This window comes from Juglans regia, chromosome 2 (assembly GCF_001411555.2).
Source record: "Juglans regia cultivar Chandler chromosome 2, Walnut 2.0, whole genome shotgun sequence".
Lineage (NCBI taxonomy): Eukaryota > Viridiplantae > Streptophyta > Magnoliopsida > Fagales > Juglandaceae > Juglans > Juglans regia.
The window spans coordinates 7,379,716-7,405,787 of NC_049902.1; the positions used below are offsets into that span (position 1 = coordinate 7,379,716).

Below are 26,072 nucleotides of genomic sequence, written 5' to 3' on the forward strand. Positions count from 1 at the left end.
TCTGGATTGTAAACCATCTTTTGCTTGGAAGTATGTGGAGTGTTGAAGATCTTTTTAAAGAATGTCTTATTTGGAGGGCTGGAAATGGACAAAAACTAGGGATATGGAGTGATAGGTGGACCTTTTAACCTCTTTCTTATTGATCCCAACATTTAGCTTTCTCAATATTTGCAAAAGTTGCAGCATTGCTCATCCAGCAATGGGCTGGTGGAATACTAGTTTGATTAATGAATTATTTCTAGAGGAAGAGGCACAAGAGATTATGGGAATGCCAGTGAGTCCATTAGGTGGTGATGACAAGTTGTTGTGGAGGATAATTAAGAATGGTTACTTTTTTGTATGCAGTGCATACCATCTTAAAGTATTCACGACATTATGCTTTACTTTGGAATTGGGTTTCCATGAAATGGGATTGGAAGGTGATGCAAAACAAATCATAGATTCCATTAAGTACGTATAAGAAGAATTGAGTCTTTGGGGCCAGTTTTGGGAAGATATAAAGACAATGCTATCATTTATGTTAGCTTGAAAATGAGTCATGTAAAACGTAAAGATAATCAGGTTGCTCATTTTCTTGCAAAGCAAGCTCTGAATCCAAGTGTTGATACTATCATGTTGAGGAAGTTCGTGACATTATTCAGTCACTTGTGGCTGCTGATTTTATTTCTAATTGTTGAATAAAATATTTATGTTATGGTTTAAAAAAAATGGGGATGGTAAAAATACAAGGGCTATCACTTCAAGGACTGGATACTTAACAACATTTACCTTCAATCAAGCTAAGATATCAAATTTCTCTACATATGGGTGTAACTCTGCTGACAAGTATATTTCAAAATCTGATTGGCTGTTCAAATGCTTCCAAAGCTCGTGGGTATCGTCAAACCTCATACCCCACTTACGCTTTTTTAGCCTATCAATTTTGGGAGGAGGCGTTGGATGGTGGAATCACTTTATTAACCCCCCGAATGCAGTGAACTCATCATACAACCTATTGAGAGTATCCTTAACCCTTAGCACAAGTTGATCTGCTCATTCCTTCATGCTAATGTTTCCCAACCCCTACATCATTTTAACAATTTTGTACCATGGGTCAAGAATAATAGCATCATAGAGTATAACACAATCGTACTCGAAGCCCCCTAATATTATTCGTACTTGTAACAACCCTGCCCAATAATCCTAAGGTCAGAATATTGATAATTTTAATTGGGTCTAAATTATATTTAATAGGCCAAAAAGTCCAAACCGTGAGATCTTGTATTAGACTCCACGTTCTACACGATTCATGTCCGTTGTTTTTCACTTCATGCACAGCTTCATTGCGTCCGCTTCCTCCACATGCACGTCTGTTCCTTCGCATGCATGTCTAGCCTTCTTACTCGATACAAGTATCTTTCCCTTGGGTTTATTTTTTTTGGGACATTCTCTATCCCCTATATATATATATATATGTATATACGGTTAGATCTCCTGCATGAAGAAACCTCACGCCGCACCACCTTAAGGTAGTTCCACTCCAAGCCACAGATCGAGAACCATTTCGAGCCATTGCCTAGCTCACACTCAACCCCTTTGCCACGAGCACACAACCTCTTTCCACCGTAAACCACCGAAAACTACACACACAACACCCTTTGCTTTTGGTGTTTCACAAACCACTTTCCTCAGCCGTCTAGCAGACCACCCACACGGGAACCATTAGGCATGTTCCACAACCTCGCCACCCCGAAGCCAAGCCAACCATGTCCCAGTTCCCCCTCTGACCAGCCCAGTTAGCAGAGACACTACGTGACTGCCCTTGGAGAGCCAACAAGCTGCTACCATCCTCCCCTGTTTTTAGCCCCTCAAAACAGAGCACCCAAACTAGCCACCTCGTCTATATCGCTGCCGCGCAGCTGCACCAAGAACCACCAAGACGAAGCCTAGCAGTGACCAAGCCACCGATACACAAACATGCCCTATTCTTCACACCAAAAATAGAGTACTCGCAGACCACGTAACCCAGGCTTTTCCAGCATTAGACCCCCACCATACGTCGGAGACAACCCAGTTTCGACCATCTCCAGCACCGTCAGCGGCACTGTAAGTCATCAACACACTCGTAATCTCCCTCTATTCCTCCCGACGTCAAGCTCTCTATCTCAAGCTTTCGGTTTCTCTCTCTCCAATATAGTTTTATGTTAATGGGTCATGGCCTTAGCCTAAACTTAACATGGGCATGTATGTGTAACGGGTTGCTGGTAATTCGAGTGACAACTTTAGGTATAAGGACATAAAGTTCGCACGAATTTTTAAAGGTGTTGATATTTTATCTTAAAATCAAGAGAAAATAGGCTCTCGGATGTGGAAATATTTTTAGGGTTCAATCGTGTGAATATAGGGAAAGTGATGATTTTAGTGTTATTAAGATTTTAGGTTTTTGGGGATATAGATTATTTTAGTATCTTAGGTTATAATTACAAAGTTGTGTTTAATTAGAGATTTATGAAAATTACTTGCATATTTTATAGGTGATTCATTTTTTTTTTTTTATGGAGATATTAGAAAGTGCCACGAGATAAGTAATTTGATAAAAAATTAAGACAATCACAGTTTAGCTTATATAGATTATTATTAGTGTTAGTTCTTTGACAACTATTTTTATGTACCACTCATACAAACATGTCATCAAACATAACATACGATCATGTCATTTCACATCATGTTCAGATTTAGAAATTATAATTATGTATGTATTATGTCATGCATTTCATGTACATAAAACACGTAAGCTATCTTAAGTTCAAGTGCAAGATAAGATCATATCAGTTAATCAAATTACCATTTAGACGCATGGTACCAATGTAGTTCAGATTAGGGAGGATGTAACACCCACTTCCCATAGGCTATGAGTGTCATGTATTTTTCATAAAAATAAACCCAGCAAGAAATCTCATATTTCATAAATGAAATTATAAATTTATTTTGAAGAAAAATGTCTAATAAAACGTCTTCCAAAAACATTAAATGAATAAATAGAATAAATTCATGTCATAAAAGTAAATTTTATTTTAAAAAGTTTGAAACTAAAATTAACTGCTCATTCTAATCCTGGTCTGCATGCTCGTATTCATCATCCTCACCTAGGTGGTTAAAAAGATGAAAACAAACTAAAATGAGTTGAAAACTCAGCAAGAAATCCATCACAACATAAACATAATAAATATAAGGTTTTCATAAAAATTTTCCTGTTGAGAGTTTAAATTCATGAATATTCATATTGATGCTTATGTTATGCATGACTGATTTAACTGAATTAACTGACTGGTCTGACTGATTTAACTGATTTATCTGACTGGCCAACACACTTAACCTTGTGTGTGAGGTTGTGCACCGGCCCCACGTCCCGCAGCCGTAAGGGGAAGCCTCTGATAGTATTCTGGCATACTATGGTGGACCATGCTTGAGCCCGTACCTTGCACATCCACCCTGAAAACTGAACTGCATTAGTACTATGCATCTGAATGACCATTTGATTAATTGATCTAATCTTATCTTGCACTTGAACTTAAGATAGATTACGTGTCTTATACACATGAGATGTAGACATAATATATACATAATTATAATTTTTGAATTTGAATATGATGCGGAATGACATGATCGTATACTATGCTAGATGACATGTTTGCATATGACATGAGTGGTGCATAAATAATAGTTGTCAATGAACTGGCTTGAATAATACTTATATATAAGCTGAACTGTGATGATCCTAATTTATGATCAAACTACTTACCTCGCTGCGTTTCTTCCTGAATATCACTTCGTAACTCGACACCTATACGAAATAATAACTATCACTAAAACTGTTTGGGAACAATATGTACTAATATCCTACTAAATTAAATTCACAATCTAAAAGATAGTTAAATAAATCTTTTGTCTAACACCATAATCAATAAAAGTATTTAAATTATTTAAATATTAATAACATATTATAATTTAGTAGGAATCATATTGTATTTAAATGTACTAGATATTAATGAAAACTGGTTTCATAAGACTCGTTATATAATTAAACCATTTAGTATTTACTACTGAAATCAAGTAAAAAATTAACATTTAATAATATAAATAATTTCTTTAAAATATAGATTAATGGGTTAACGTACTTATTTAATTAAAGTAAGCCTAACTTAAAATATGAAGTCTAGTCCAATTTAAAAACAACTTGTTAATCTTTGTAACAAAATAAGACTTAATCTCATAGATAAGAGCCCACGAAAAATAGTCAGTCTAAGAACAATTCAATCATTTCTTAAACACTAAGCGGTGTATATGTAATAATCTCAAAATAAATATTAATTAAATACTATAGGAGAGTTACAAGTCAAAGGGTGCTTTATGGAAGTACTTTACCAACTAGACTTACCGAAGTAAGTATAAAAGAACCTACTAGACTTTTACCAACTAGAAAGTAAAAAGAAGTAAGAAAAGTAATATAGCTGTGCGGGAGTTTCAGAACTCACCGAAAGAGACAGAAATGCGTGATCGCGTGATCGTGGACCTGGGGTGACGGAAGAAAAAAAACTGGTCGACAGCCTCTGTGTTTTTCGAGAGGTACTCTGACATCCCTTGAAGTGGTGTCGGTGTGATGGACAACTTAGAACGAAGGGAAGTGCTATGGTGGCTGTCGGGGAAGTGGTTTTCTCTGTTTTTAGTGTGTAACTCTGATTTGAAGTGTGGGGTTGTTGATGGAAATATTGTGGGGATGAAGAGAGGATTTATAAGGGTTTTGATGTGAGAGTTGGTATTCCATTTGAACACTATCAACTAACACTAAGAGACGTAAGAAGTTGGAGGTTTATTGTGTTTATTTTTGAGGTTTCGTGGAAAAAGAACGTTTGCTGAGAGGATTTTAAAGTTGGTTCCATTAGGATTTGGATTTATCAAATTAGGGGATAAGGATGTGTATGAGGTTAGGATTATAAAATCAAGAGATGAGATTCAGGGGAGATAGGGAGAAATAAAGTTTAAATTCAAACCAAACTCTAGTGAAACGTAAAATCTGATATAATAATAATAATAATAGTTATATGAAAAATACATAAAATTTATCTTATGGCCTAAACTTAGGATCGGGTTGTTACAGAGGATGTGCAAGTCATGGACTCAAGCGTGATCCACTATAGTATGTTAGAATACTGTCAGCAGCTCTCATTGCGGCCGCGGGTTGGGGGTCGGTGCACAACCTCGTACACAAGGTTAAGTATATTGGTCAGTTAGATCAGACAGTTAAGTTAGATCAATCAGTTAATTCAGATAAATCAGTCATGCATAGCATAAACATCAGTATGAACAGTCATGAATTTTAAGTTCTCAGCATGAACATTTTTATGAAAACCTTATGTTTATTATATTTACGTTGTGATGGATTTCTTGTTGAATCTTCGACTCATTTTTGCATATCTTTTATGTTTTTAAACCATCCCAGGTGATGACATTTATGAGGATGAGAATGTAGGAGAGGACTTGACCCAAGGAGGTGAGGCATAGGCCTAGATAATTTATGTCATGTTCAGTTTATAATTTAAGATTTAAATAAATTACTTTGATAAACACCTGAGATTTTAGTATTTTTTTTAAATAAATGCTTCCATAGACTTTATTTTGGATTTTAAATATTTAATAAAAAAAATTTATTTATGGAATCTTTCGCATCTGACACGTCATTACAAGAAAAATTTTAGTCAAGTTTTGTAGCACATTAGCTCCTCAAAAATTTAAAAAAAAAAATATCTTTATTTGGGAGCAGAGTGTTATAGTACTTGAGCCTCATATTCAATGCCACATTATGTAAAGTGGGAGCAATACTTTCGCACATTTCATCTAATTGCTCATTCACTTGACAAATTTATTGTAATAGTTTGCTCCCCAGTAAAAATATTTTTAGAATTTTCGGGGAGCCAGTGTGCTACTAAACTTGAATTTAAAACTTTTCTTTTAATGATGTGCCAGATGCGAAAGATTTCCATAAATAAAACAAACTTTAATAAATACTTATAAATCCAAAATAGAGTCTGCAGAAGTACTTATTTTAAAAAATACTAAAATCGCATGTGCTTATCAAAATAATTTATTTAAACTTTAAACCATAAAACTAATCATAACATAATCTGTCTAGGCCTCTGCCTCGCCTTCCGGGATCAAGTCCTGTCCTGCAGTCTCATCCTCATAAATGTCATCACCTGTGGTGGTTTAAAACATAAAAACATAAAAAAATGAGTTGAATAATCAATAAACAACACATCATACAGTAAACATAATAAATATAAAGTTTCTTGAAAAACGCGCATACTCATAAATATATACATAAATAACATGAACATAAATATGAACTTTTCTTTCACTTATCATAAGTCGATACCCACTGTTGAACCCCGTGAGTTAGGGTTAGCGAATCGAATCTAAGTAGATTCTAATTCCGCCCGTGGCCGCATGTTGTGGAATCCACACATAAGGAAGACATATTTGGTGCGTTATAAACATATATGACCTGAGAATGCAATATACCGATAACATAGATATCGTCTTCATATCATAATATAGGCCGTTACATATCTTAATCATAATCATACTTGCATACTTGTCATATCATAGATTTCAAATGAAATCGCATTCTTTCATAAATTTTCATGATACATGTTTCTTAACATAAAATTGTGATTTTTTATAAATTATTTTCATGCATAACTCTCACATAAAATCATGACCTTTCATAAATCTTTTGATGCATAACTTCTTTCATAAAATATGAGTTTAATGCATAAATCTTCATATAAAATCATGGATTTTCATAAATAAATTAAATGCATAAATCTTCACATAAAATCATGGATTTTCATAATTTTATCATGTCTATGATACGTAAAAAAATGCTTCCAATGGAGGGCATACATGCATAATATTTTTATAAAAGACATGTCGTTTACTGTACATACGTGTAAGGGTATGATCATGTTACTTATCTTGCAGCGCTAATCTACTATTTTTGGCACGTAATCGGTCGCCTAAAAAAATAAACACATAATTTGCATAAATTTCTAATTAAACATGTGATTTATTTATAATCTAAAATACTAAAAATAGTCTATATTTTCTAAAATCTTCCTAAAAATATTCCCAACCATTAATCCTAAATAGGCATGTGTATTTTTGTAATTTACCTACACCTTCACCTTCACCTGTTATGTGTTTCTAGGTACGGGATTTTAGACATTTGAAGGGAGGAGATGACCTCACTTTGAGAGGCAGTGGGCAGTAGCTTACCATGATCAACAACTAGCGGCAGCTAGTGGTTGGGCGCGATGGCAACTCTGGTGAGTGGGCGGCTATGCAACTGAGAGAGAGAGAGATGAAGAGTGAGAGAGATGAGATGAACGAGAGGGAGAGGACACAATGTGAGGGAGAGGAGGCAGGTTACCGAGAGAGAGGGCGGTGGTATTTTCACTGTACGTTCTGGGGCGGTGCTGCCATGCTTGGAGATGCTGACTACTATGGTGGTGGAGGGTGGTTCATGGCTGGGCAGCTTGCGAAGGGAAGAGCCATGCTCTGTTTTCGGATGCAAGAACAGAGGTCCTTCAGTGAGGTTGAGGGTGTTGCTTTCTGTCGTGGGTTCATAACTGACTTTGGTGGTGAGGTCTGGGTGGTTGGTTGGGAGTCACGATGTGGAGCAGTTTGAAGTTGCACGGTGGCTGAGAGGGACGTCTCCAATGTTATTTGCTTTTTCCTTGCTTAAAATAGGGGCTGCGTTGGTCGTGTGGAAATGAGAACCAAGAAGGTTGTTTGATGGTTTGAAAAAAGCCTAGCCGATGGTGGTGCAAGGAGGTTTGCGCCTCTTTTCGAGTGGATGAAAACTGGGCTGCGATGGTGCTGAGGTTTCGCGTTGGTTGGGCAGTGGCTAGTTTTGGTTTGGGGTGTACGTGATCTCTTGGTCGTTTGTTGCGGCTGGTGGTTCTATGAAGTGAAGGAGTTTTTGGCGCAGGAGGATGCTGTTGCAGCTTTGAAAACCCTAGAATGCATGAAAGGCAGTATGTGCAAAAAGGGTTGTGCATGAAGTGTATAAATAGATGTAGGAACGTGCATGTGTGACTAATGGAGAGAGACGTGCATGGCTTGGAGTTCATGGAGGAAAATCAGTTAGGAGTTTTATTATGAAGATGAATCTAGAATGCTAATAATGTTTGGATTCTAACTCACAAGCTTGAAGTTTTTTTTTTTTTTTTTTTTTTAAATAATGTAGGTTTAACTCTAGGTTAAAATAAATATAACTTATCCGATAACTCTTTTATGAGCTTTAACTTATTTATTGAGCCTAATAAAATTATTCATTTATCCCAATTAATATAGGATCAGGTCGTTACATTTATTGACAATATTCATTGGTGTTGCATATAAACAGCTAGAAATGGTTCATGTGACATCATAAAAGAGCCTAAACATTTCTATAAAAACAATATATTTTTACAATCAATATTGTTGGGCTATCCCGATCTCCCTTCGTCCTCATCAAAGTGGTAGACATATTGCATGTCCTAATCACACATGGCATCAAAGGTCTTTCTATATTGTTTGGTCATTTTCAACATTAAGAATATTGAGTTTCATCTTGTAAGAATATCAAGACACAACATCTTCTTACATTCAGAACCCACAGCATGAACAAAAGTCTTGAATTTCTCAAGTCTAGTAGGTGAAAATCTTACAAATCTCACCGCAAACTAAAGTTTAGATTCAAGCTAATTGATTCATAGCCATATATGGGGGCGAGAGGTGGGCGAATGGGTGGTTTTCTATCCGAGAGGTGGGTGAGGGGGTGGTTTTCTGTCCGAGAGGTGGGTGAGGGGCTCTGGAGATTTGAGTGTGCGAGGGGCTGGGATGGGCTGCGGGGGGTTGTGAGTGTGAGAAGGCGAGCGAGGGGATGCAATGGGGGACGAAGAGATCTGAGCGTGAGAGGGGGAGCGTGGTTTCCTGCAGTGCGGTCACATTGTAGTTCAAATAGAAAGCCTACATGGCACTAATTTATTGGAAGACTACTTTTTGGTGGAGGATGAACGGACCGGTTATAAGATTTGCTCTTATATGAAACGAGCTAAACAAATTGAAATATGTTAAATGAGTCATGTACATGTTAATTCAATAAAAGTTAATTACTAAACATGATAAGCGAACTGTATCGTGTCACTTGTTAATTAAACGAGTTAGGTTCGAATTTTAGGATTTGACCCGTTTGATTAAACGGCTCGGACTCAAATTGACTACTCATGAAATACCACATAAACATGCTCAGAATCATGAATTACCACCGCTGTCTAAAACCATCATAAAATTTAAAAAATTAATTAGAACATGCTACAAAAATCACATGAATAATGAAAAAAAAAGGAGAATAATGTAATTATATAGACTATATTTATGGAGCCGTCTTCAGAAGATCTTGATGAGAGAGAGAGAGAGAGAGAATCGCTCAGTGTCTTCAAAACTGAGAAGCAACAATGGCCGGAGGAACACAAAAAGCCAGAAACATTAACGAAAATAAAGTCCGTGAAATCCTAGGAACCAGAACTACTAGAATTGGAATGTGTCGATCCCTTCGAGGTTCATGTCCATCGATCGTTCCTTACCTTCTAACCCCCATGGACCCTTCGATTCTGACAATATTCACCGCCTCGATTCCTCCCAAAAACAAAAAAAAAAACAACCACGAAGCAGATAAAGTGGCAGTTTAAGAATACAGTGGTTCATTCTAGGAAACATCATCACTCCTCGCTTCCCCAATCGCGTTTTCTCCGCATCCTCCCTTCGTTTTCTCAGAAAGTCGGTTGGCCGGAATTCCAGGTATCTCTCTCCGATTTGGTTGGCCAGAAATTGTAGGACAATGAAATAAATTAGTATTGTTGAGCTTTAATCTACAGCACAGAGCTTGATAAGAACGAGTAGGAGCAATCAATTCCGAAAGTTTCTTTTTCATTTCATCCTTATAGTTTCATCTTATATACTTTAGTGCAATTTTTAAAACTTGGTCGCTATCTAATTCTGGTTAGGAAGTCCTTGCAGATATAGAAACTGAGATTCATGTAAGTAAACTACATGCTTGTAAGGAATCCACGTCACTTTAACTGCACAGTTCTCTATGTTCTGTCAAGCTTACGTATATTAATCCTCATTTATAGTTGGTTTTAGGCACTTTAAGGAATTACTATAGTTCTATGTGACATTTAATACCTGAAAATCCATTCTTCGGTAAAACTGGATCTTTGTAAGCATGTAACTAAAGCTGCAACTGAATTTTGGACCAAAGCCAATATTGATTTTAGGCACTTTTTTTTAATCTTTTATAATGTCTGAACTAGTTTGTTTATGTATCGAAGCTCTGCTCTACTTGGGAAGGAAATGGAATTCATCCCTCTTTGGTTTCTGTATTGAAAGACATCCATTTTACTTAAATTTCTATTTGTAGTAGCCCTTTCATTTCATGTAAGCTTAGTGTTTTGTGAGGAGAGACTTGTGTGCTTGTAGAATCTTACAATTTCCCATATTTAAAGGAGCAAAGGCTTCTATAGTTACCCTGTTGCACATGGCTTCGTATATTTTGAGTGTGTGTGCGCGTGTTAAGGCATAAAAAGCTTTGGGATAAGCTAATTTTGATTTAAATCATTTGCAGATTGCGTTGCAGAGTTTGGGAGAGTGCTACTCATTTTCTTAATATTGTTATTATGGGTGAGATTGATACCAAGCCTATAGAACCAGTCCAAGTTGCTCTCTCCTTGTTTGGGGAGAAAAGTGATCAGAGGAAATCTTGGTGTACCAGCAGCGATGTAAGAACTTAATGCACATCAATATAAAATAGTTGATGTTACAAATTAAATATCAGTTGCGACATATGATGTAAACTCCTTTCTTCATAGAACTGAGCCCAGACCCAATTAAGGTGTGTTTGGTCTGACCGGATCAAAGCTTAGGTTTGACTAAATACATAATACTTGTGCTACTCCGCATGTGCATGTTGTATACATACATGATAACTATATGGTAAAGTTACTGTTTTTTATTGTTTCTTCAATTACCTGTCAAAAAAATTGGTAAAGTTTTTAGGATCTTATTTTGCTTATGGATCAGACTTTGGTGTATTTCATGGAAACCTGTGAATTCCAATTTGAATTGGATTTTTTAGGCAAACATTTGAATTTTGTATTTGGGCCACTGCAATAGAGTTGGTTAATTTATATGGCATACATTTCTGGCGTTTGGGAATTGTTTGCATAACCATTCTTAAAACATTAGGTGGAATAACCATTCTCATACGAATATCCCATATCTTTTTTGTTTTTTGTTTTTTAATTTTTATTTTCTAAGCAGCATATTGTATATGCTTATTTGTAAGCAGTCACTATTTGTGTCATTTGTTCTTTTTGACCAGAGGGAATGTGAGAACAAGAAAGAGCATGAAGAGCTGTTAAAGGATCTGGCCAATTACAAGGTGCAACTGGAAGCCAAGGACACTGCCTACAAGCAAGCTCTTCTTAAGCTCGAACAGCACCAGAAGTCAGCTGATGAACTTTCTATCGTGCTGAAAAATACAGAGATTGAGAGAGATATTCTCATTCATGAATGTGGAGAGGCTAGAACTCGAGTAGGTGAACTTGATTCCAAGATAAAGGAGAAGGATGATCAACTATTGGAAACTATAAAGACTCGAGAGCAACTTACACATGCTCTTAGCGAGTTAAAGGCCACACAAGGAGAACTGCTCAGCATGGAAACAGAACTTGCTCTTGCCAGAGATTCTAACCGGGAGGCCATGACACAAGCAGAACTGATGGAGACCGCTGCCAACATGGAAAAGGAAAAGACACAAGAGCTTTTAAGACGTGTCTCAGAGCTCACCGAAGCTATTGCTATGTCAAGACTTGCTGCTGTCGAAGCAGAGAAAGAAAAGCTTTCACTATTGTCTGAGAAAGATGCTGAGATAGAGTTAGCAACAGCAGCGGCAGTTCAAGCACAGGTGACCTTGGAAGATATGATAAAACAGGTAAAAATGATGGATGAATTGGAAAATCAGCTCATGACCAAGTCTGTATTTATTGATATGCTTCAGTTGCAACTTAAGCAAGCAAATGAACTACTTAGTTCATCTGAAAAAACTGCATCTGATGCCATAAAAGATTTGAATGAGCTTCAAGCAGATCTGGAAGTCAAGGAGAGAAAAAGTTTGGATCGATCAGCCTACATTGAGGCATTAGAAATGGAACTAAATCAGTTAAAGCTAGAGCTTCACAATTCAAAGGAGGAGGCATGCCGCTTGAACTGTGTTGCTGAAACACTTACACGTGAGTTGCTGGAGGTCAAGACTAATATGGATGAGATTAGGTCAAGAGAAACAAAAGCAGAAATAGAGGTGGCACTGCTGAAAGCTGAGCTTCACAAAGGGAAGTCCAAAATTGCAGCAGCAGAAGCTGCAGAAGCAAGAGCTGAGAGTGTTAAATCTGGGCTATATCTTGCAGTTCAGCAACTAGCTGTAGAAGCACAGGAAGCAAAGAAGGAAAATCAAGGAGATCATCTGGCTGAAGAAGCTGAAAACTCTGTTCTTGTCAACTTCCAATCTGAAAGGGCTTTCCAAGATGTAGAACCTTCCCAAATTGATGAGTTGAAAACAGAAGAAGAAGGGAAGAGAGATGAGGATGATAGCCACATAACAATTTCACTGAAAGAATATGAGTCCCTTATTAAAAAGGCCGAGAAAGCTAATTACATGCATGTTGTAGTAGGGGAAAATGCAGGTCAATTAACTTTGCATGAAAATAAGTACGAATTGGAGAATTTGAAGAAAGAATTAGAAGTTGCAATGGTGAAAGTTGGGGAGTTCAGGACTCGTGCAGAACAGGCTGTCAGCAGAGCTGAGTTAGCTGAGAAAGCTAAACTTGCAATTGAGGATCAGCTAAGGAGGTGGCGAGAGCATAAGCAACGGAGAAAGGCTGCTCTAGCTGCACTCCGGGAGGAATCTGCTCCTAAAGAATTTTACCCTCCTCAATATGACAGGCCACCTACAACATATCAGCCTCTGGGTAAGGTTCTGAACATGGAATTTTAGCGATAAAAGTTCTTCTAGAGTTTGGTTCAATTAATATATTTGCCAATGGTGCATCCTGGACAAAGATTGATTATCTGAAGTGATTTGTATAAATTGATTGTATAAACGATTGTAGTTTTATATTCTATATTTATGATGCAGTAAATGTTTGCAGATTTCAGAAACTAAACAGACCCAAGCAAATCTAGTAGTACTTATCTATCAATATCAAATCTCGAACCTTTGGGGGGGGGTGTTAGTACGTATCGGGATTGAGTAGTAGCCCGAGTCTCATTCAAGTAATTATTTCTCATGAACGTGCTAGAGTTTATCTGGCATTAGGTCTCCAAGAAATTTGTGTCTAGCTATGATAGAACCCTATATGGTTTCCCAGGGGTCATTTCTTTGCTAATTGTCGATCTGCCTAGTTCTGAGAACAAAAGGTTTTACAATTAGAAGAGATTCCCAGGAAAGATGAGTTTGTGCCGAGTTTATGTCTGGAACTCAAAGTGAATTCGCTAAGGTGGATTTATGATAAGAAACTTTACCTCTTAAAAGTTGTTTGTTTTACTCTGATTGAAATCCTGAGTTTAGAACTCACACATGGGCAGCAGAGGACATCATTTTCTAAAACAGAATTGCATTTTTAAGGCCAACTCGCATTCTGAAATTAATCCAGTTTAGCACTAGATGAGAAAGCACCGGGTAGTAATGACTACCACTACCTAATGGGCCTGTCTCCAGCGCAGGTCTTTGCTAAGTATTTGTTAAGCAGACATACTTAATGCACTGATCATAAGTACTGAGAGCACTCTCATTGGAATAGCTAAATTAAAGTATATTTTTTATGAATGTAAGATGAATTTAACTTTTAGCTATTCCATTTATATAAATCTTTACATTGGAATAGCCATTTTTTCATTATATGACAATAAAATAATATAAGATGAATTTAATTTTGACTATTTACATCAAATCTCCAAATTGAATTATCTATTTATTCATTATATAGTAATGAGTAATTAATAATTTTGAAAATTTTTTAATTTTTTTAATTATGAATTTATTTTATTTTTCATATTTTACTATTTATAATATTATATATTAATTTGTAATTGTATTCTAATTATATTTTTTCAATTGTCATTTAAAATGGAGAGAGAAATAATTAATATTAAAAAGAAAGAGAAATAAATAATATAAAAAGGATTTGATGAATGAATAGTGTCTTCCAAATTTAGAAATTAGTTTGGATATTACTGTAGCTATATTCTAAATATTTGGAATATAGCTAATTCAATGTGAGCAATTTATCCACCTAATAGCTAAATTTTCATTGGATTTAGCTTTTAGCTAATCCAATGAAAATGCTCTGAGTGAGTCCATCCATAAGCTTAGGCACTGTGCTGCACAGGGGCGGACCTACATTGATGATAGCGCCCCAAAAATTTTTAAAAACTTATTTTAGTATATGGTTTTTTAAAGATGTCTTAATATAAAGATAATTTCCCCCCAAAAATCTCTTACTTAGTACTTAGTTTTCTAGGTTTTTTTTAGATTTTCAACAGTTTTTCATCCTCACACTTATTTTTTGTCATTAATAAAATCTCACATTTTCATTTTTTTTCACATCTCATAAGAGGCAAAAATATATCTTTGTCTCTTTTTATAAGCTATTTGGTATTTTCTACAACCTCATTTTTCCTATATATTTATACTTTTATTTCAAGTCTTCCACTAGCTAATTTATTAATTTGGATTAGTTTTGCTAGTAAGTACATATGTACTACCATCGAATTAACAATTAGGAGTGAAGACAAAGATAAAACCACATAACTAATTTTATCGTTTGTTTGCTTAATTTTTATCGTTTGTTGAAACAAACGATAAAAATTATTTTTATCTTAATTTTTATCATTCACTTAAGTTTGATGGAACTCAAGTGAGAGGTTCAGATTAACGGCTTGAATAATTTAGTTGTCTCTAGATAACTATTTTATATGATTAATGTTAAATGTTAGTGGCGCATTTTGCTATCTTAAATGTTGGTTACCATTTACCCCTACATACAATACACTTTACTACCCAGACAGTGGGGCACCAAATCCTAGTTCTGCCCATGATTGTGCATATATTCCCCTCCCTTGTCAACAACCTAATACCTAGCCAGGAAGAAGAATAACAGATAGGAAGGAAGTGTGCCTGATGTACCATGCCAAGAGAAGCATGAAGGCCTCAGCTTCTTCCCCCCGCCCCCACTAGTTAAATCTAGAAAAAAGGTTGATCACCTGAGAACAACTATCCATCTTTAAAGGAATGCAACAAAATAAAAATGAAAAAAAGAAGTTTTTTTGCTTCCTTGTTTTCTGTAGTAAATTGCTCTACCACTAGTAAAATGCACATTTCCCCTTTGTGATAGATAGACAGCACAAAATATTCTTTTATGAATTAGTTCATCTGCAAATTTTTTTAGCTGTTTTTCATGCACACTCTATACAGTGAATCTGGGCCTGGGGTGTGAAAGTAATAAAGTAGGGAGCAGATTCTGAATTCTTTGATTTGCGTTTTTTTTTTGTTTGGGACATTTTTTTTTATATGTATTTTTTAATGTTTTTAAATATTTTTTAAAATAATAAAAAATCATAATATTATTAAAAAAATATTTCTTTAATTACTAAGTAAAAAAAATAAAATAAAAAATAAAAAATGATAACGATAGAATAAAACAGTAAAAATGAGCAATAAAAGTAACATTTTACTTTATGATTTGCATGCCGGAATTCTGTCCTTGGTCTCATTCTTATTTCCAATTTGGTAGGCAAGTCCCAGTGTCCCACAGAGCAATTAAAGGGGTACGTACCACTCTGGTAGGAGTGATGATTCTAAAGGGTTTGCGGGTCAAATGCCCTGTCAAAGTTAGTACTCATGTTGTCCCTTCTCAGTTAGACAAGTAGTTTTGCATACGTTTTCTAGATGCAAAAGAACAAACTTATTTGCGAGGTTGCCAAAGTTCAAAGTCTTCCGGTCCATGTAAAAAAAAAAAATAAAAAAACTTATGACGCGACTTAAATAATATATTACATCATATATATCTTACAAAAAGAAATTTACAACTCGAATAATCACATCAAATCATATAAATTTCATGTCTCAGATCTCATGCATAATTAGAAACAAACCCAACAATAATTAAGTAGACATATATTCATGTTAGAACCAAAAAAGAAAAGAAAAAATCCATACTAAATTTTGGTCAATGATTTTATAATTAAATAATATTAGTATGCTTCTTCATTTTATCTTCTTATTTTGACTGTTTATATATTTAATTTTTTTTAATAATTAAGAAAATTTTTTTATTTTTAAAACTATTTAAATATATTCAAAAAATATTTGAAATAAAAAGTAAAAAAATAAAATATAATTTACACTAGACAGCCCACAGAATAGACACATAAAGGCGACAAAAGTAGCACCACTCTTTATAATTTAACTTCATTGAAAATATCACATAATAAATGTGCTCCATATGTGGGGATTAAAAGAGATGGATGCATGTCGTGTGGGTCACTTAATAGTTCTGTATACGTCTAGAAGTCTTGAATGGTGATCTCCAAGCCGAAAAAGTAGGTAAAACGACCATGACTTCTAATACTTGTACACATCGACAAAGTGTCGTAGGGGTCATATAATATGCTAATTGCTAGTGAAATATATAGATGGCTAAGACAAGTCAATTAAGGACGGCTAATCTTGGGCACAAACCCTTATAATTAGGGTTTCATTACCATGTGCTAAACTAACTGTGGCAGTTAGGGTTTTGGTTTTAAAGCTTGGGGTTAGGCATACCATCACACTAACTATTCTTTACATTTGTTTGTTTCTCTTTCTTTTTATCACCACCCGTCATGCGTTCTAACTTGCCTTCGATTTTCTTAATTAGTAAATCAATTAGAATTTTACCAATTTTTAAGTCGGTGCGTAAATATATATATTCTGAATTCCTCTCAAGAGAATGATATATGAAATGAGACATATTAACATTTATTGCTCATTTAATACAATTATATGTAATATTTTTACGGATAATAATAAATGTTGTAATGCTCACTTAATTTATTCTCTTCCATTTAATGCCTTCAAATACAAACAACTTGAGGAGACCTTGATCCCTAGATTAATCCTAGAACCATTATAAAAAATCTAGTTTTTTTAAATACTTTTTCATGCTAATTGGTGTAAGTCTTCCAATACTAGAGAGAGAGAGAGAGAGAGAATGGGTGCGATCCATTTTTATCCACAAAAACAAAAAAAAAATGTGTAAGATTTAAGCCAACAATAAATGCTTTTAAGTTTTATATGTCTCGTATTTGACACGGATGCATTAATGATAGAGAAATGATATATACAAGTATTAAATGCATAAATTTCGTGCAAGTCTTTTATTAAAAAGTAAACTCCACCATAAAAAAGTGTGAAGAATTCATTTTTCTTGATGAGACACACATTTTTATAAAAGGTTTGAACAAGACTTATATTTGAGATTAGCCTGTACCTAGTATTACTCGAACGAAAAATTAAAAATTAAGTAATTATTAAATAATCTACGAATATGCAATATTCTCCTTATATTTCAGAATTTCATATAATTAAAATGAATGCTTGAGTAAATAATTTAAATAGTATGATAATTTATGACGAGATGAAACTATCAAGTACTCATTCCATCCAGATTTCGAGATACTTAATAATTCTCAGGTGTTTGTGGTTGGTAGTGCTTTCTTTCTCTGTTTGTTTCTCGAGAAACGTGATGCATCATTCTCTCTGGTGCTTAACCGATCAAGAAAGGTGGTGAAATGTAGAGGGGTTTTTTTAGTGTTGATTGGGGTACTTGTGAGTATGGTTGTCTTTATATGAAGCATTTTCGTGGCGTGAAGGACTAGTTTTGTATAATAATGACAATTACCAACCAAACATCTATCGACCATTGATCCTAAAAGATCGTCCAGTGTTACCTCAATTTTGGCAACCCTCAGATTTGGGAGTTCTTAAAGCCATGAAAAAGAAGGGAGTGTAAAGAAAAAACTTCCAAAAAAAAAAAAAAAGAGGGAAAGAATAAGATGAAATTGAAAGGAAATGAATGAAATATTCGGACATCTAAAGGATGGGAGTGATGAAAATAGAAGAGAAGTACTAAGTAATATCGTCATAAAACCTCAAAATGTATTTTTCCGTCAAGATTATTTGCAACGACATATTTTTATTGTCAAAAAATAGTATTTTTTTGTGACGAGATTTTAATCGACGGAAATGAAACCACCAATTAAGTTGTAAAAACTTGATTTTTTTATTTTATTTTTTTGTATCAATACACAAATTGCTGTAAAAAAATATTAGTTGCTTTTCTTAGTATTTTTTTAAGTTATATTTTTCTTTAAAAATAATACAAATTGTTATTAGAATGAATAAATAAATAAGGATTTCCTAAAAATAGTAAATTGCTACACAGAAGAAGCTTTCTCCAAAACGGGCAGGCAAATAGCAGATGCTGCCCTGCCCTCATCAGCAGGAAACCCAAAAAATGTAGCTTTGAAGGGGGAAGAGTAGACTTAACACCCACTGAAACAAAATCCGACTCCACCATTTCAATTCCCAGATTGATCACTTCTCATTCAAATTAGTCAAAGATAAGCATGAATTTGGGATTGATGACACATTTGGCATGGTGCTGATCATATTATCATTGACCTGTTTATTAGATTATTAGAAGAGCTGCACATATAATCATCCTAGTTCCCAAGTTAATTAGCCTCGGTCAAAACAACGTGCCTTGGACATTTGAATGCTTGTGATCTCGATTCTTGAGTACCGGCCGGCCGGCCGGCTAACAAGTTGACGTGTTAACATACCACTTGTTGCGCAACCTGTTATAGTTTTAAAAAATAAAAATAGTACCAGAATTTTAGTTTTTTTAATATTATTGAAGTAGAAGGCCGCTTCCACATCAACGCCGTATTGGGTGTATAAAATGTTAAACATTTAAGAAATCTTCTTAACCTATTAAGAAATTTGTTAGATTTTAAGTACATGGTGGGTCAGGTATAAATATTATGGTTTGATTGGGGTTGTCACACTTTCTTAGGAGAAAGGCAAGAGATAACAACATCCCAACAAGAACAACTTAGGAAAACCCACAAAAAATAAAAAAAGGGTCATGTGATTGCACATCATGAGTAGTTGAAAAACAGAATAATAATCCTTCATGATCTTGGCTTTGATTAATGTTAGTAAAACATGATTACTGCATTTTAGGGTTGAGGGTGACTGCCACAGGAGTGGTGTGGACAACTAGGTTTTGTCATGAACCCAAGCTCCAAGAATTTGACCGATTGGCCTAATTACTTAGCTTCCTATAAATATATATATATATATATATATATATATAAAATCTTGGCCCTTTGGTTTTGTTAAAGGGTAGAAGCTAGTACAAAAGAGACAAGTTTTTCATATGCATGTTTATAATTTGTGTCTTAATCTACTATATTAAAAAGAAAAAAAAAAGCTAGCACGGCCTATTCATGTATTAATCATGGAAGTCATGAAAGTTACATTTAATCCTTTGAAATTCTTATTATTACTACTATTATTTCAAAATACGTCTCTAAATTATTTATTTGTCACTTGCACGTGCCATTTTTTAATTTAAATTGATCAAAACAAACAAAATATAATCTCCCTCGAGGGGTGCTACATCCACAAAGAGATATAACAAAAGTAAAGTCACAAATTGATGTAGTTTCATATGATACGTTAGATATATTTTACAATAAAATTAACTTTATAATCCAGTGTACCACATCAAATCACATCAGTTTGTTGGTTTACTTTTGGAGAAATGATAGTTGCAATCGTGTGTGTGCAAGCGCCGTACAATCACTTTAAAAAAATGAATATATACGGAACCTACACGAAAAGAAATTAATTTTTTAATAATGAATCTCACTTTTTTTCAAAATGACTGCACGAGGCTTGTTCACTCCACGATTATATGTATCATTACTCAAAACTCATTTATTTTAAACGAAATATTAATTCAAAATTCTAAAAATTCATGGTGTTCTCTCTCTCTCTCTCTCTCTCTAATTAGAGTCATGATCTAATTTTTTATTGGTGTTTTGCATTTATATGATTTAAATCGGCTATAAGTTATAGAAGCAAATTAAATGAACTTATATTAATTTTTTTAGCCGATTCAAATTTTGATATTGGCAAAAATTAGTTTTTGGGGCCTTATATATTAAATAAAAAATAATATGTTATATTAATGAAAATATATATAAAAAAAATGTTAAATAAAAAATAAAGACGGCTGGGTTAATGTATTAACATGTGAAATCATTTATATTTAGCATTAATTATTTTGATTGATTATACAGAATTAACAATATTTTAATTATCTTAATTAATAAACCTGTCTTCAAAGTCTTGGATTTAGCTTAAAAAAATAAATGTTCTGTCTGCTCCTCTTTGGATGTTGTCTGACTCACTGGGTTGGCTCCATTACTCAGATTGTCCTTAATTTACTGAGAGAGATTAATGATATCCACACAATACATTTCAAAATATTTTACTAAATTATTGTTCATTTTAAAATATAGTTGTGTAATGTATTATAAAAAATGATGTGCGTCCAAAGTTACTCATATTTTTTACTAAATCAAGATGATATGATGCAATTTTATTTGGATTTCTAATCTTTTTAGATAAACAAAGTGCATGTTGGACTGTTAAGTTGCTAATTTAGTGCGTAAAATTAATTAGCATTAATAAGGAAGATACACTTAAATTTTTTATAACATTCAACGTCGCATTCTACTTGCCTCATTTTAGAATGGCCGTCTAAGAGCGGTATTGTGGATACATTTCAATAATAAATTTATTGAAAATGAAATATAAGAAAAGAAAATGAGTGTCCATAGATACCTAATGGAAGTTGAGAGATAAGCTACACTACTAATGAAGTTTGTGTATTAAAAATAAGAATAATGTTAGAGACAAATCTCAAATACATAAAGTGGTCGTAAGGGTGAAAATGTGAATTGCTATCTAATATTTTAAATACCGTATTGGTGATCGTTTCGGTCTAGATATTGAAACGAGATATTTCGATACTGTTATCGTTTCGAAATAGTTTATATGTGAATAAATTATATATAAATATATATAAATTATATTTTAAAATAATAGTCTATATATGAATAAATTATATAAATATATATATATCTAAATTATAAATAGTCTGGTTTGAATTATGGGGTCAAAAAAAGAGTTTGTAGTTTGAAGAAATAAAAAAAAAAGACAGAAAAAGTAAAGGCCGAAATATCGACCGGTATGGACCGAAATATAAATCGGTACAAGTCGAAATATTGATCAGTATCAACCGAAATAGTCGAAATTCTAACCAATATAAAATTATACCATTTTCTGTATCGATTACACAATAGAAATTTGACCGTATCAACGGGTACAAAATTTAAAACATGGTTGCTAATAGCTATCAGCTACTTAGATATATACTCACAAAAATAACATTAATATTATTATTATTATTTTGTGAGTTGGTAGGAGCAAGGATAACGACACCCCCCAACAAGAACTAGCAATCTCACCCACAAAAGCTGACCGCATATAATAGTGTTCTTCCTTTTGACTTTGATATTCCCCTCAACAATCGGATAACTACACCGTCTAAACTTGAGGGTAACAGGCTAACAGCCACGTGGTTGGATGGAATAGCCAACTTTGCCGTGAAGTCAAATCCAAGATCAACATCTGATGGGTGACACGTGTAGAAGATTGCCCCAAGTTGGACCAAGCTATCAAATTTGACATTTGATATATAATAAGGTTTAAATTTTAATTTGGAGAGATTCCCTATCTTTGTCTTGTACGATAAAAAAAAGTAAAAACAAGCAGCCCCACTCGTTGTTTTGTTTTTTCAAACATATATTATTTGAGCAGCAGCTATTTAAATCCAAAGCACTGCCGATTCGATTCGATTCGACTCGACTCGAATCTGATAGGCCAACCTAAATATATTGTCCTTAATTTTTTCAAATTATCACCAATGAATTCACATTATATAGATCGATCATTGATCATCATCATGTATACTTCTTATTATTATTATTATTTTAAGAGAAAATGTCACATGTCCAAGAGTAGTGACTTCCTCTCAATTTTATTAAAAAAAAACCCTTATTTATGACGGAAGAATACCGTGATAACTTTCAAGATACTATGAAACTCTCGTCTCTAAAAATAACAAATAATCAATACCGAACGAAATGAAACTCCGAACATTAGGGAAACTTCCCTATCCAATTTAATGATAACTCTAATAAAAGAAGAGAGATCCGAAACTGAGAACTAAGACCCATTAACATCTTGAGCACCTTTTTTTTACTAAGTCATCCGTTGTTGCATTAGTTTCTCTGAAAGGGCGAGAAAAAGAATAATTGAGACCGACTAAACGCCTTTATTTGAATTTTTTCCTAGAAATCCTCCATATACCAAATCTCACATCTCTTCATCTTAATACTTCTGGCCTATTTCTTAATGAAGTTTATGTATTTGTTAGGTTTTTCTTTTGGGGGGAGGGGAGTGTTTTAAATACAACATATCTTTTTCATGAAACGCGCGCATGTATGCAACCTACTCGATCGTATATGGACAATGATCTTATATTATATGGAGTGGTTCTTTTCGATCCACAATGACATTTTGGGAGCCATTCGTGTGCATGCATGCGTAAATATCACTTGTTTTTTTATGGGTTGTTAGAGAATCTTTTTCATTCACGGTCAAGAGCCAATATGCGGCTTTGGATTCACGCGGCTTTGGATTCTAATCTCTAGCTATGATTTGATTAATTATAACATCTTTTGACTAAGACAGCCAATATGCATGGCATTTCCCATGTCCTGGGCGCATTCCATTTTCCTGGAAAATGAGAGAGAAAATCTTAGGTAGAGTTAATCACGTACACGTGCTCCATCTTATCAATACATGATGAGCAGACTCCAGCTGCTGAAATTGTTTGCGAAAAAACCTTAAAGGCAAATGGTTTGTTATAGGGTCCTATTGATCAATTGGCTGAGGTCACAACAATAGTCATCTTCTTCTTTTTAAACATATATGCTTGCAAATATATATTATATATATTTGAATCTATTTTTTTTTTAATGTTTTTTGAAGGCGCCCGAGGATGAAGAAGTTTTGCATTTTTATTGAAGATTCGCATATCATCGTCACCACACACATATTTTGACTATTCTTCACAATTTTATTGGCTGCTGAGATTCGGATTTTGCCAGAATTGACTTTTATTAATTAGGAGTAGTAATCGGTATCGGTTGTGTTTGGTTTTGGGTTTACATTAATATCTAGATTAAAGCTACTCTCACCGCTCCTGTCTAGCTCCCGGTCCCGTTATATATTTTTTTAATATTTTTTTTACTTAGTGATTAAATAAGTATTTTTTAATAATATTATAATTTTTTTATTTTTTTTAAAAATATTTTACAATATTAACAAAATACATGTATAAAAATAAAAAATAAAAAAACACAACATTTTACACTATTGGTAACTCCCAACGGGACTGGGAGCAGTGGCTCTACTATCTAACATGTTAGTTTTAAAAGTAGAACATAAAAATGGTTGAAATATAATTACTAATTAGTGTACTTTTATTTTTTATTTTTTAAAATAAATAGAGAGGATGGTAAAATTAGGGCTGGGCATCGGCCCCCGCAACCCGGTCCATCCTCCCTCCCCACTAGGGGATGGGAGGTGCGGGTGTGAGCGTGTCCTCACTCAAAAAAAATTTTATACGGGCGAGGGTAGACGAAATTGACATATATTTTTTTTTTCTCCCGTCTCTTTTTTCTCCCCTCCTCTCACCATCCTCTCCTGTCTCCCTTCCTTTCCTCTTCTCTTTCCGTTCACACCTTAATAGCCTCAAGGTTCACTGTCGAGAGTGGCTGGACAGTAGTGGCATCAATCTACCCACCTAGCAAGTAGAGGTAGACAATCAAAAAATAGACGGAGATGGATGTAGGAATCAATTTAGTCACCCCACCTAGATTGGGATAGGTATGAGATGGGTGGCTACTCGCTTATATTGGGCAGGTAGCATCCCTAAGTAAAGTTATGTGTTCTAATCCTCATAAATGCATTCAATCTTATAATAATAAATTAGACAAAATAATCAAGATATATATTATAGAAGAAAATAGTACTGTTTTAGAAGAGAGAAGAAACAGAAAAATTATTCTCATCAATCACTATCTACCATCTCACACCCTATGAAAAATACGCATACATCCTATAAAAAACACCCATACATCCTATGAAAAGCTATATGTGTGGAGTGTGTAATGTGAACAGTAACTGATTTGTAGCAAAATTGAAAAAAACAACTTGGTGCGTTAGATTTCATATGGAAAATTCAAAAAATAAAAAAATAATAACCTTCTAGCAAGATTATTACTCATCATTTTCAAAATCCTTAGTATGAGTAGTACTAATGCTACATGTATAAATACTTTTATTTACAATTTTACTTAAAAAGAATCATTTTGTTAGTTTGCTTTTGAAACTTAAATTTTAAATTTTAAATTTTATGATTTTCAGCATATCAATAACTGATATGTGGAGGGTATGGATATTGGACAACTTAGCATTATTTTTAATAAGAGAAATGATATTTATAATTGTGAAGTGTGCAAGCGTCGTGCAATTTTTTTGAAAAAAGTGAATAAATACAGGATTTGCATGAAAAAAAATTAATTTTTTAATAGTAGACACCACTTTTTTTTAAAATAATTACGTAGTACTTTAGTATTCTACGACTGTATATATCATTATTCTTTTAATAAAATTACACGTTGGTATGTGTCACTATCTGATAAGTGATACATACCAACGTGTGTGATGTGAACAGTAACTGATTTGTAGCAAAACTGGAAGAAACAACTTGGTGCGTTAGATTTCATATGGAAAATTCAAAAAATAGAAAAATAATAACCTTCTAGCAAGATTATTACTCATCAAGGTCAATAATTTTAGCGAAGATTTTCAAAATCCTCGGTATGAGTAGTATTAGTGCTACATGTACATATATTTTTATTTATAATTTTACTTAAAAATTCATTTTGTTAGTTTGTTTTTGAAATTTAAATTTTGAATTTTATGATTTTCAGCATATCAATAACTGATATGTAGAGGATATGGATATTGGACAACTTAGTATTATTTTTAATAAGAGAAATGATATTTATAATTTTGAAGTGTACAAGCATCGTGCAATTTTTTTGAAAAAATGAATAAATACGAGATTCACATAAAAAAATTAATTTTTTAATAATAAACATCATTCTTTTTCAAAATAATTACGCAATACTTAAATATTTCACGATTGTATATAATATTATTCTTTTAATAAAATTACACGTTGTTACATGTCACTATCTGATAAGTACCCAATTGCTACGTAAAGATATTTCAATTCCACCAAATTCATTCAAACTTTTACCAGGTAATTAATATTTTGTATTTTAATTTTTTTTAATGCTAATTCATGACCTGACCTGAATAGGCTGAATTCAAACTTCCTGCATGGGTGTGGTTTCACGACCACGATGGATTTACGTGTTGGATTCGGCAACGACCATGAAAAATCATGCATGATGAAATTGAAATCCCTAGCTGAATAATTTGAATAGCACCTGCAGGAAATACTTCATTGCGATCTCTTTTATTTTATTTTTGGAAAATTAATATACAGCTGGTCTCTTGGTGATTAAAATATTAGCAAAAAACTTTCTACAACAATCTATGCTTGAATATTGAAGTAGCCCTCAGTTCAACTTGATAGAAAATATAAAACAAAATA

General features: G+C 33.8%; 1 protein-coding gene across 1 annotated transcript; it reads left to right on the forward strand.

Annotated features, from left to right (window-relative positions):
- The first annotated feature begins 9,488 nt into the window (after positions 1 to 9,488).
- LOC109010721 (protein WEAK CHLOROPLAST MOVEMENT UNDER BLUE LIGHT-like 1) lies at positions 9,489 to 13,288 on the forward strand. Its single transcript, XM_018991625.2, has 3 exons — positions 9,489 to 9,882; positions 10,709 to 10,862; positions 11,465 to 13,288. The coding sequence occupies exons 2-3, from the start codon at positions 10,761 to 10,763 to the stop codon at positions 13,133 to 13,135; spliced, it is 1,773 nt and encodes a 590-aa protein (XP_018847170.1). The 5' UTR covers positions 9,489 to 9,882; positions 10,709 to 10,760; the 3' UTR covers positions 13,136 to 13,288.
- The last annotated feature ends 12,784 nt before the right edge of the window (positions 13,289 to 26,072 follow it).